The sequence below is a fragment of the Myotis davidii genome, unplaced genomic scaffold, assembly GCF_000327345.1.
Source record: "Myotis davidii unplaced genomic scaffold, ASM32734v1 scaffold573, whole genome shotgun sequence".
NCBI classification, from domain to species: Eukaryota; Metazoa; Chordata; class Mammalia; order Chiroptera; family Vespertilionidae; genus Myotis; species Myotis davidii.
The window spans coordinates 306486-319857 of NW_006285997.1; the positions used below are offsets into that span (position 1 = coordinate 306486).

General features: G+C 50.2%; 1 protein-coding gene across 1 annotated transcript in view; it reads right to left on the reverse strand.

The window, feature by feature from the left end:
* IFRD1 (interferon related developmental regulator 1) overlaps positions 1–13049 on the reverse strand; it is a 15783-nt gene extending 2734 nt beyond the window's left edge. The window contains exons 1-11 of the mRNA XM_006757192.2: positions 12284–13049; positions 9601–9705; positions 9377–9461; positions 7958–8082; positions 6354–6511; positions 5955–6005; positions 5699–5877; positions 5504–5612; positions 2646–2780; positions 527–655; positions 69–164 (exon numbers count right to left, since the gene is read on the reverse strand). Of these exons, the coding sequence (XP_006757255.2) occupies positions 69–164; positions 527–655; positions 2646–2780; positions 5504–5612; positions 5699–5877; positions 5955–6005; positions 6354–6511; positions 7958–8082; positions 9377–9461; positions 9601–9649 (1116 nt within the window). The 5' untranslated portion in view covers positions 9650–9705; positions 12284–13049. The remainder of the gene's footprint in view (positions 1–68; positions 165–526; positions 656–2645; positions 2781–5503; positions 5613–5698; positions 5878–5954; positions 6006–6353; positions 6512–7957; positions 8083–9376; positions 9462–9600; positions 9706–12283) is intronic.
* Positions 13050–13372: the final 323 nt, after the last annotated feature.

Sequence of the window (13372 nt, forward strand, 5' to 3'; positions counted from 1 at the left end):
CCGCCCCTGCAGAACAGCCCGCAGCGCCGTGAGGGGCAGCTCTGAGGCCGCGAGCAGAGAACACCTACCCTTTCGAAGCGGGAGATCTTCATGGTTTTCAGTGTTGCAGCATCGAGCATCACCGGGGGCCCCAGCTCGAACACGTGGCGAAGGAATTCGTTCGCCTTTGGAAAAGGAAAGGTGAGAGGCTCGGATGGGCCCAGCTGTTCTGCTGCAGAAAGCGGGTCTGGTGGGGCAGGTGTGCGAGGGGTGGCTGTGAACTGGGTCACGACTGCCCTCACTCGGAGACCCTGTTCCCAAGGCCTTGAACCTGGAGCTACGCCCCCGTTTCCACAAAGATCTCGGTGCTCTCCGGGGACACAGACGGAGCCACGGGACACGTTCCCGGTCCTGGCATGCCAGCCTCCGTGTCCCGCTGTGTCACGTCTGCACATGCCGAGAGCATTCCGCACTCACTCACCGCACCGCCATTAGCAGCCGCCTCCCGAGCTCCCCAACTTCAGGGCAAGCAGAAGCCGCTGCTCACCTGCAGGTGGTACTGCAGGCCGGAGCCCAGGACCTCCCTGAACGTGTCGTAGGTGTGCTTCTTGACCCAGCAGTCGATGTACATGCGCTCAGGACCAAACTTCACCGTTTCTGTCGGAAAATCCCGATCCTGGCCAGCAGGAAAATCAAAATCGTATGAGGAAATAAAAGGCTGAAGAGATCCCACCCCAACACAGTTCCCAACACGCACGCGCACACACACGCACACAGACACACACACACACACCCCGAGACCCGTGAGGGTGTGGCTGGACTGAGACCCGTCCCTGGGACATGTGCGGATGCAGACGCAATGCCCACCCCCTGCCCCGCCTCAGGCAGGGTTTCTCTGGGCGGCAGACCTGCAGGCACTGCTCAGTGTGGGTGACCTGTAACGGCAGCCTCACTATTGTGCACGTTTTTCAATTTCAACGCCACCCAACCACCTGAAGAAAAGTCAACCACCTGTACGGGCATAAACTGCAGGGCATCTAGTTACAGATACTGAGGGATATACACTCTTCCCACTCAGATAGGGGAGGAGTCTGGATACTCGGGGCTACCACCACCCTGATGGGAACAAGATGAGTCCTCAGCTGGATGTCTGCTCAAGTGAGCCTTGTTTTAGAAGATAAAACCCAGAGGAAGTTTCATTAACCCCAAGTTTAGATCCTAGGGTCGGGGTGGGGAACCTCCTTTCTGCCAAGGGTCACGTGAGTCCTTATCACACCATTCACTTCCCACAATTCACTCCATATGAACGTGTGCTGCCAGGACAAGCGCCTGGATTTACTGACTCAGCAGTCCCGCCTGCGGTGGCCTCAGCAGGGCCAGACCCAATGGTTTCACGGGCCTCGGAGGGCCCCCGGGCTGGACCTCCCACCCCGTCCTCGAGGAGCTCTATGTCACATGCAGCTGAGGTTTTACTGCTAGAGCACAGGCTACAGCGAGGAAAGCAGCCCGGCCACTCATGAGCCGGGATCCACCACACCGGCCCGAGTGGGCCCGAGCACCTGTGCCAGCTCCCATTCCAGTCTCACAGGAGGTCGGGTGAATGAATCTGGCGATGCACTTAGTAAAGAACCACCTGCAGAGCCAAGACGTACTTTTACCTGCACACACACGCACACGGGCACACGCACATGCACGCACACACGGGCACACGCACACACATGCGCGCGCACACACGTCACTGGACTGTGCTCCACACTAAGACGGCCTTTCGCCGACAGCGCACCTTCCCCAGTCATTCCAACCCCGACCTTTCCAAAGCCACCTGCCTGCAGGCAGATGGCAGAGGCCAGTGCAGGGCCCGGAGCGTCGGACCTCGGCTTTAAGGTCTTGTTAAAACGCTGGACTTTGTTATTTCAGCTTTTAGGGCCTTCAAGCTCCTGAGGGGCAGGCGATAAGTCACCCTTCACACAGAAGCACTACCCTAAGTATGCCTGTGGTAAGTACTGCTGCTTAAGTCACGGCCAAGTACACCCACCCCAGTGAAGTAATTTCTATCACTACGAAAATGTTTAACTCAGCCGTGGGCAAACTACGGCCCGCGGGCCAGATCCGGCCCGTTTGAAATGAATAATTCAACTACTGAAATAAAAGACCCTACCCTTTTATGTAATGATGTTTACTTTGAATTTATATTAGTTCACACAAACACTCCATCCATGCTTTTGTTCCGGCCCTCCGGTCCAGTTTAAGAACCCGTTGTGGCCCTCGAGTCAAAAAGTTTGCCCACCCCTGGTTTAACTGCTTAAACTTAATAAAATACCTTTACACATCAGAATTAAAAGTAGAAGTCTTGCCTGGCCAGTGTTGCTTCGGGGTTGAGCACCAGGGGTCACGGTTTGATTCCCGGTCACAGCGCAGGCCGAGGTTACAGGCTCCACCCCCAGTGGGGGGTGTGCAGAAGGCAGCCAATCCATGATTCTCTCTCATCATGGATGTTTCTAGCTCTCTATCTTACTCTACCTTCCTCTCTGAAAAGAAAAATAGAAGTCTTCATTTCTGTTGTTAAAAACCCACTCAGTATCGAAATGAGAGAATTGTTTTGGTCACAGGTGAGGTTCAGTGACCCACCGCCCCTCTGGCTGGAACTCTGCCGGCGCCCGGCTCACCTCCACGGCCCGCAGCACGTCCCTGAACACCGACCGCTGCTTCCGCTTGTCCACTTTGGCCCGGTGCTTATTGCCGTCGGTCGCCAGGGCCCTCAGCATCTCGGTCAGAGACTCCATGTCCTCGTAAAGGAAGTCCTGCGGGAACACACTGGGTGAGTGCGACTGGTTCCTCCCCCCGCGCCCTCTGGAGCTGGCAGCCCACGTGGCCGACGCCCAGCAGTGCCGCCCAGAACACAAACCTCGCGCTGCTTTGCTGATACGGGCACACAGAAACGCTCATTCTCATGTAGGACTGACCCAGAAATCCTGGCCACAAGATGGCAGATGCCGGGGAGTCAGGCGCACACACGTCCGTTCATCCTGTCCTTTCCCGTCCCCACCTTCCCAGGCGTCCACAGATCCATCCCAAGCTCAGCAGCCCGGGAGCCTTCTAAAGCACCGGGTGTATGACGCACGGGCACGTTTCCGACAGGCACGAAGCGTCCACCCACGCGCACCCAGGCGACCACACCCGCGAGGGGAAGGCGCTTCAATCCCACCGGGTGGGAGCCCCACACGACCACGAGGATCTGCTCCAGAGCCCACGGGGCCCGGCAACAGTGCCAGTGGCTGCCCTCCATGAGGCTCTTATTCCGGGTGGTGGCTTTTACAGTTGATCCTGTCACACGGATCCCCATCTCTCCCCCTCTGCCACCCGTGTTTTTATCTCCTAGTTCTATCTTACAACCACGTTAAAAACCAAGGGATTAGCGGAGGTCATCTAGTTGACCCAAACGAGAGCAGACACTTAGGGGAGAGAAGGTGCGCAACCCCAGTTCTGCTATGAACGCCTGGTTAGCATTTCCTAACGCGCAGCAATAATCATGTAACATCCTATTCAAACGAGCAGCTCTTTTTCTGGGCATTCTTCAAACTGTGTATATAATTGTTTAATCTCGAAAGTATAAATGTGATTTCTTTTAATATCTGGAATGAAAAAGAATATTACACTGCTGGAAAATGAGGTTGAAACTAAAATAACAGACATTCTAACTTGCAAGCACTTATTTTCTTATTGTCGATATTTTAGAGATTGAATATCATCCACTGTTCTAACAAATGTTTTCGTCAAATGTTCCACTTCAGCCTCCCATGTCTGAGTTAGCTGGAAACAACACCCATTAAGACTCGTATCTAGAAAAGCAATTACCAAAGCGGATGAGGTAGTAAAGCAGATCAAAGTTATATTGATCTGTTTTAAATCCCAATAAATCCGACTCCATCTTAACAAGATGGGAACAGTCTTGCTTGCAGGAGTAAGTACATTCAGGCACCAGCAGTTTCCTGCGTATGTCACCGACTATGTGTTTTTTTTATAGTGTTGTCAAAAAAAGAGAATGTATGACAGATTTTAAATACATGTGGAAGAATAAAGCTGCAAGTAAGAAAGCTACGCATCCCTTAGTTTGTCCTAAGAACTAGGGACCCAGCAGGGGGGTCTCGGCACTCGCACCCCCAAGGCCAGTCTCTTGGCTGCCAGGCGGTCGTCACTGCTGGGCCCGTTTCATCCCCGCCCACAGCCGGCTCTGGGTGACTCAGCGCCGCACGCGTGTGGAGAGGCCCCTCATGAATATCAACACTCTTCACCAGCTCCTGGTCAGTTCCCGGACACCCTCCAACCCCCACCTCCACCGCTCACTCCTTTCACAAAGCTTACTCACGTCCTCACCAGAAGGAACCAACGAAACGCTCGGTTCCATGTGCACTTGTGTCCGGACAAGGGCCTGCGCCCGATGAAACCCTCGGGCCCCCGCACGTTCACTGGGCAGGGACCTAGGATGTGCACGAGTCCCACAAACCAACTCAACGTGTGTAACTACATTCGTGGCTCGTTCACTCTAAGCAGTTGGAGAGGGAAGAGGGGAGCTCATCTGGCAGGAGAGGAACCAAGGTAGACGCGACGGCGGTGGCTGGGCCTGCGGTTAGGGAGCCGTTCACTCGCTGGGCAACAGCAGCCTGATCACTCAACCCGAGTCGTTTCTCACGGAGAATCCTGAGCCACTGACAGCACAACCCCTCCGCCCCCCTCCCACCTGCTCTCCTTCAGAAAAAGGAGTGGGGGCAGGAAGGGCACGTCCCAGACCTAAGCTTCCAGTCTGAACGTCTTTCACACAGGCCGACGGGATGTGCAGGACCAGGGTCGCCAGAGCAGTGCGAGTCTCAGTGGGTTACTCACTGTTAGTAACTCAACCGCACAAGTTTCATTCTGGAAACAGTCTTTCTCCTTAAATTAAAGACCTAGCAAGTAACCCAAGATTCACACCAAGGTCAGGAGCAGGATGGCCAACTGTCCCGTCAGCTGGAGACGGGGTGTCCAAGAGCACAGGACTCTGAGTGCGGAACTGGGACACTCCAGGATGGTGGGTGCCTGTCAGATCCAACCCCCCGGAGCTGACCGTGGTGGTGACACCCACGAGACGATGAGGGGGCCGTCTAAAGGGCCAGGTCCGTTTGCACCGTTAGTCAAACAGCAGTGACGGAACCCACCTGATCCCAAACCTGTGCTGACTTAACAGATCATCCACCATTTGTCTAACATTCATGATGAAGCGTCGTGGCCGCAGCACCTCGATGTGCCCGCAGCCCCGAGTGCCGACGTGTGCTCCCCGCGTAGGAGGAGCACCCGAGCCTCCGGTCGCAGACCGCACAGCTGGGTGTAAGGGACTTCATCCCGAAGCTGCCCTGCCCACCCTCTGGTTTCCGGGTTGCAAGCATGCCATGTCCACTGCCGAGACGCAGGCGATGGGCCACCAGGGCTCCCGGGGGCCGGGCTCCGGTCCCCCGACACTGGCCCAGGAGGGTGCTCGCCGGGTACTCACGCTCTCCATGCCCCGGGCCAGTTCCAACAGCAGCGCCAACGTCTCCCCGGCCGCGATCCTCATGTTCACATCGTCCGAAGACAGGAGGCTCGGGAGCTTATGGAAATGCCTAGAAAACAGGCAGTCGTCACACTGTGAACACAAACGATGTCCTCGATAAACACACTTATAAAACCTGAGGCCAAGGACACGTACGTCTCCAGCCTCTTCTTCAGCTCGCTGGCGGGGCAGATGGTGAGCAGCAGCGCCCAGGCCAGGAGCGCGCTGACGGGGAGCCCGCTGCTGGGGCCGCCGCCCAGGACCAGGGCGTCCTTCTCCTTGAGGCCGGCCTTGGAGAAGAGGCCCTCCAGGCAGTCCAGGGCCGCGTACAGCTCCTAGCGCGAGAACAGGGCCGGTGAGCCTCTCAAGTGAGAAACGGGAAGGGAGCTGCAGCCCAAGGCTCTCTACTCACAGTGATGTCGTCCGTGGCAATGAAACAGCAAACGCCAAAGCACGTGGCACACTAAAAAATAAAATAATAAAAAAAATAAACACACACACACAGACATTAATGTCTGCCACGTTGTATTAATTCTACATCTTCCTGCTGTTGTAATTCAATGTGAACATTTTCTCAACTGCACGCCTACATCTGGGCCCAACACAGTGTTAGAGAGGAGACGGCAGGACCAAGATTAAGGGCAGGGCTGGGTGTGGCTCAAGCTCTGCTACCGAGCTCTAACGTCAGGAACTCATCACCGCTTTCGCTCCCCTAGCAGATCTCTGCAAACCTCAATTCCAATCAAAGACACACGAGGCTTGGTCTCCCAGGTCTCGCCCAAACCAACACGTGCAAATCCCTCAGACTCACTGTTTGCCTCGCCTGGATGCTAGCTGTTCCGTCGCAAATGATTTTCTTCAGGATCGGTCCCAGGGTCTTCAAAACCTCTTCACTTTCGATCCCGGGGCCCAGCTGAACGCAGAGGACAGACGCCAGGGCTGCGGCTGCGCGCTGCTCGTCGCTCTTCCCTGCGGGGGAAGCCAGGAGACAACTGCGATGAGTGCTTCCAAGCACCAGTGTATGAAGGCAGCGGCTTCCAAGTACATCCCGCCGCGGATGGGATCCGTAGCACTCAGGTCGTGCTCCATCACTGACAGGCTCTGACATGAGTGGGAACCCAGTGTGAAGCCAGAGCTCAGCTCTGGACACAGACTCTGCTCAAATCCTAGGCCCACTGCTTAGCTACGATCACCACCTCATCCCTCTTCCGCGGGCAACAGACCCCTCCTCTGTGACCCCTGACGCCGACCTGCGGGAGTGCTGTCACAGTTCAGACAATAAGGACCCTCCAGCCGGGTGACCTTCCAAACCCTCCCTGCACCCCCAGGCGAGGGCACCAGCTCCGACTTCCTCTCCCGAGCATGGCAGGTGCACCAGCTCACGGGACCAAGGAAACTTGCAGGGGCCCCAGTGGGATGAAAACCAAAGCTCTTTCAACCACAGAAATACATTCTATAAAGGCGTAGGTTATTACCTGATAAACTGAAAATGGGTAAAATATGCAGGTTGGAATGGAATTGCTAAAGGTCACCTAGCACAGCTACCTCATAGGAGACAGTTTCCATGGAAACACCTTTAACAAAGCCACTGTAGCATCCGAAACAGTTGGCTCTATAAGGACAGCTCTAACAAAGTTCCATGAGCTTCGGCAGTCTCCGCCGGTCCTTCTCTATGCAGCATGAGCGAGTAGGCAAAGCGCTCCAACCCCAGCAGGACCAAGCTCCCCCTGGGGCAGTGAGAATAATGAATGGAGTGCATCTCATTCAGTTCAGAGGAACACGTGTGCTTCCCACGTGGTTTGTGCTGGAAAGATTTTGTTAATCAAGTCATAATAATGGAAGGTAATGATCTTCGTAACGTTTTCACTTGGCAAAATGAGTAAGGTGGCAGCCCCAAATCTTGTCAATTTTGGTGGTTCCTAAAATTGAAAAGTCTGTAACGCCAGACTTACTCTTTAAGGTCTTTCTTTACTCTTAAAGGTCCCATGATATGACAACCTGAATTCTAGAATCTCTATTATAAAGTCCTAGAACTCAAATATCCTAAGGGGTAACCTGAAAATGACATCAGCCACAGGCAGGCTGTTTTAAATAAGTACAAGGGAAATCAGCTAGAAAATGATGGTCCTTTTTCAATTTTAGGAAAATAAAAAGTGGCTTTTTTAATGCTAGCTTTAGTGACATCTGACCCTGTTCCCAGCCTTTCTGCTCCCCATGACAGCAGCACCCCTGGTCTGATACGACAGGACGACGACCCCAGGCTGTTACCACACAGACAACACGGAGCTTAGGGAGTCTGGCTTCGAGCTGAACAGCGTGCGTTCCTGACCACGGGAGCTGCAGGCCAGGCCGGCGCCAGGGCCGTGACGGGGCCGGCAGAGAGGGAGCCCCGGCGCTCCGACGCCAGGACGGTACCTTTCTTCAGGCAGCGCTCGATGCTGTCGGTCAGAGTCATCCTTCTTTCCAGGAGGAACTCGGAGAGCAGCTTGGAAGCCAGGGCGCTCCGCAGGCCCTCGAGGGCCGCCTGCCTGGTCTTGGCACTGTGGGAACAAGCGCCGTCAGTGCCTGTCAAACTGAGCCTGTCGCCCCTCCTGCGGTTTTGTTTATAGATTTAAAAAATCTAATTGTCATCAGCGCTAAACATTTTTAATAACATACTTTTCATCTACACTCAGCTTATTACACAAAAGATTCTAAGCTGCTCTAGATCACAGCATTTTCCTGTTTATAGTTTAAAACCACAACTTTAAATGACCGCATGGCATTTTATAATTTCAATGGGCAGGACATGCTCTGCTGTATGACATAGTCCATGAATACCCTCCACATTTAAAGTAAACGCACACCTTAACACTACAAAAGCCTCGAGTTCCTGTCCCATCCATCCCCTGGGCTTTTAATTCCGTTGGTTTTAAGCGAGTTCTAGAGCCATGGAAAGTAGGAAAATGACAAGCTTCATATTTTTCATGACCCGAACAAAACTGTGACCAAGAGGCTTACAGGAAAGTCTAGCTGTCCTTTCTAGAACATTAACTCTTAATTCAACACATCCATCCAGGCTGCAGTCAGACAGTGACAGGAATTATGCTAGAACAGTGGTTCTCAACCTTCCTAATGCCTCGACCCTTTAACCCCTTCCCCGGCAGAAACGTGTATACTCGTTTTCACAAAATGTTCTTTTTCAGTCGTCGACGAGTATACTAAGAAAATATGGTAAAAAAATATGGTTTATAGGAAGACGAGTTACAAACTGTTTTCATAACCAGCATCAAAAATACTATATAGAACCAAAATAAAAAAATTAGTCTGAAAAAGAAACGTTTTTAACAAAAAAATTGTTGGGGAAGGGGTTAATACAGTTCCTGTTATGGTGACCCCCAACTATAAAATTACTTTCGTTGCTACTTCATAACTGTAATTTTGCTACTGTTATGAATCGTAATGTAAATATCTGATATGCAGGATGTATTTTCATTGTTAAAAATTGAACATAATTAAGCATAGTGATTAATCACAAAAATAATATGTAATTATAGATGTGTTTTCCGATGGTCTTAGGCGACCCCTGTGAAAGGGTCGTTCGACTCCCAAAGGGGTCGTGACCCACAGGCTGAGAACGGCTGTGCTAGAACATCCACTAATCGGAGTCAATCTAAATTCTAAGGCACATTTCTACCCACATCCAAAGTCCAAAGAAACAAGAATCATTTAGCCATCCAAAGCAAACAAACCAAGCTTAAAATCACACAGACCACATTGTTAAGTCAGAGGCCTGCCCACGGGGCACAGAGGGTGCTGACGAACAGCCCATGGGGAGTCTCCAGGGCGCTCTACCTCTTATCCAGGGTCAGGTCAATGAAGCCCTTCAGCTTGTACTCCAAGTCTTCTTGCGTCCCTTCCTCATCCAGGACTTCCGGTCCTAGGGAACAACAGGGACCAAGCAGCCGCTGTCAGTCCAGTGGCAGGGGAGCAGCTGGGGACAGTGCTAAGACACCTTGGCACAAGAACTCCCCACCAAAGCATCGGTCTGAACTGCCCACGGAATGTAAAAGGCATACCGTCTTCAGCAAAGCTGGAAGGATCGCTGTACCCACTGCAGTGGCTCATGGTTTCGATCGATGCATCCTCGTCACTGAAAGGTTGAATATTTCGATGCTGGCCACCTGGGAAGTCAACGAAGGTGGAGGTAAGAAAGTTTGCAGCCATCGATGCAAATATTTCACTTGAGAATCTTAGTAGTTACTTAAGGGGAATCCAGTCATAAAAACCCAAAACTGCCCTGACCGGTTTGGCTCAGCGGATAGAGCGTCGGCCTGCGGACTCAAGGGTCCCAGGTTCGATCCCGGTCAAGGGCATGTACCTTGGTTGCGGGCACATCCCCAGTAAGGGGTGTGCAGGAGGCAGCTGATCGATGTTTCTCTCTCATAGATGTTTCTAACTCTCTATCCCTCTCCCTTCCTCTCTGTAAAAAATCAATAAAATATATTTAAAAAACAACAATAAAAAACCCCAAAACTTATTTAAGAAAACATGGTTATGTTATATAAGACACAAATATTTCTAAAATAAGTCAATTCACCTAATATGTACTTCCGAGCATGAACAATTTACAATATCCATCAACTTCTGAAATACATCAATCATCTGACCAGCAGCTCCAGATTACAGATGAAAAAACTACTTCCTAACCACAACCTCAAATCAGGAAGACAATGGAAATAGATCCAGAAATAAACTATGATGTCATAGGTCATCATAAGACCAAGACAAACATATTTTCCAACAAGTATGACTTGGGAAACAGTAACTGGTGAATGGGTTTTCTTGGATACACATGTCCTAAGTGAAGGAATTTAAGGAGTTACAGGATGGTAGTTTTATAGATGATAAGTTTTATAGATGATATATCAAATACCAAAACTTCCATTTTAAGCCCTTTTTCCCTCTGTGATCCAGTGGGGTTGCTGGTAATGTTTTGGTATTTGATATAGCCTATTAGATAAATTACCTGTAAAAGAAAGGTTCTAACATAAGCAACGGTTTTAAAAGATCAGTGCTACTAAAAATGAAAAATCTCCTTTTTTAAACTAGAATCTGTCAACTTCATTAACCTAAGTAATAAATCCATATTCCTAGCCATTGTGTTTGTGGGAATTTCATATTAATAACAGGATCGCCCAGTCTGAATTACATTGAGCAATGAGCTCAAATAGCTTCCAAATTCTGCCCCAAGCGGCCTCGAGTCACCTGATTTACCTGAGCCTGTTTCCGATCAGATTGCCAAAACACGTGACACTGACGGCCCTAAGGTAAGTTTTAAAGAAATCTTCTACACTTACGTCGCCTTGTTGTTGGGCTGTTTATTTTTAATGTTTTTTCTTTTTGTAAAAATCAAAACAGAGAACTTAGCAGATTTTTCTATCAGCAGAGGAAGCAGCCTTCCAATGTGCTGCTACCCTAAAGGAAATAAACTGCCAATCAAAACAGTAAGCCATAAAAAATAAGCAATGCAGCCAAGACCCCAAAACTTCTTAGAGTGCTTAGGGCAAGAATAAACAAATAAACAAAGACCTATGACATCACTCTCTATTTCTGGATCTTCATTTGTTTCCAGGATGTGAAGTCATGGCAACAGCTGAGTCATCTGCTTAACTTTTACTAACATTTATTCACCAATTTACAATTTTCATATTCAGCCTATTTCTTATCTGTCAAGAAGACTATTCCTAGGCAGGATTTACTGAGCTCCTGTCTCTAAGTTTCCCATGACTTAAAGGGAATAGAGATTTTTTTTTAAATCAAGGAAAAGAACCCTATATGAATGCCTAACATCTATGTCAGACTCACCCATCTTGTGACCCTAATGAATGCCTAACATCTATGTCAGACTCACCCACCTTGTGACCCTAAGTGCCATTAATGAGGTGCAACTATAGACGCAAGGGCCTTCCTTCTTAGGAAGTTTACTCACTAACAAGGTATTGTTTCCCCCTAAAAAACACCCTCTTCAAAGTAAGTGCTATCGCAAGTATGCACACTTGTATAATAGATCAATTTTATTACCTTCCTACAGCCCTCCACTAACTTTGGAAAATCCATGAAAGTAAAAGAAGTTGGTTATCTTTTTAAAAAATGTATTTTGCCAAACCGGTTTGGCTCAGTGGATAGAGCGTCGGCCTGCGGACTGAAGGGTCCCAGGTTCGATTCTGGTCAGGGGCATGTACCTGGGTTGCGGGCACATCCCCAGTGGGAGATGTGCAGGAGGCAGCAGATCGATGTTTCTAACTATCTCTCTCCCTTCCTCTCTGTAAAAAATCAATAAAATATATTAAAAAAAATAAAAATAAAAAATGTATTTTTATTGATCTCAGAGAGGAAGGGAGAGGGAGAGATAACGATGACAGAGAATCATTGGTCGGCTGCTTCCTGTACTGCCCTTATTTGGGACTGAGCCTGCAACCTGGGCATGTGCCCTGGCGTGAAATGAACTGTGACCTCCGGGTTCATAGGTTGACACTCAACCACCGAGTTATCTTATCTTGACTGTACATGTAAAGATCTCAAATGAACCCCGTTTCTTCTAGATGCCATCTAAAAAGACCAACCAAGTAAGTGGTTTGTAAGTACAACTATCTGACAATTTCCCATCTCGTCTATTAACTATTATTTATTCACTTATTTACTAAATAAGAAGTACATTAACATGGAACCAAATTAAAATTTTTAAAAAGCCAATCTCACCTCACAACCCTCTCTCCAGAGGCCGTGTCAAGTCGCAGATATTCAAAGCACGCAGTCTTACTACAGACTAACCAGTCTTTCCCAGCTCACTGCGCTAAGCTTAAGCACCCTTCCCACGGAGAATCATCCAACAGGCAGCAGCAGGAAGACTGGCCATTCCACTAGGTGCCAGGAAGGAAGGAGGTCCCACAGGAAGTCCCAGACGGGAATACAGGGTTGGTGATGGTTCCAGGCCATTAACCCCACCGGATCCCAATGGCTTCAGTTTGCCGCTTCCCCATGATTTGGGTCATCAACAAAAGGCAAACTTAAATAAAATAAGGACCTTCAAGACGGAAGGAAAATGTTTCCTTCAGAGGAAAAGCTGAACCACAAAAGGTTCAGAGGGATCCTCCGTTCACAGGGAGCAACCAGATGCCACCAACTCGTCATGCATTTTACACTTGGGTGATCAAGAATGAACCTGAGGAACATCAAAAGCATCCAAACCAAATGAAGAGTGGGAGAAAGAAAAGGGGGGACTGCGTTCATAGTAACCCCTTCCGAGTGCCACCTATTCAATGTCCTGCCACGATCACCAGCTTTCGTGCTAGAAACCCTCCGGGAAAGCCTTTCAAAGCCGGTTCCAATCACCCCAACGAGAAAACGCACTGATGAAAAGCATCATTCCGAGGACCAGAGTGGCAACTATGTTGACAAATTTCTAAGGACCACAAGCCTCCCATGCGACAGTCTGAGGGTATTCCGATACTTAACTTGACGGCTTGCCCAGTGAGCTCTGCGCTTAGAGGAGGGGCTTTCTGCTTGAAGCCCTTTTGTTTTAACGGTGTAACTGGCCGCAGGGGATCAGAAGTCCAGTTAAGCAGCCACCCATCCCGGAAAAGCTGCCGCTGTGCGGCGGGGACACACCAGAGACTAAACTTTGGCCAAGTGCAACCCGAGCTCGCGCACCTCCCCTCTGGGCTCGGAGCAGAGAACCTCCAGGACAAAGGAGAACGCGGCTCTGCCCCGGGGCGGGCAGGGCGCCTCCCCGGGTCGCGGCGCGGCGCGTTGGGGGAGGGGAGGTTTCTGCAGGTGGCACTTCGGGTT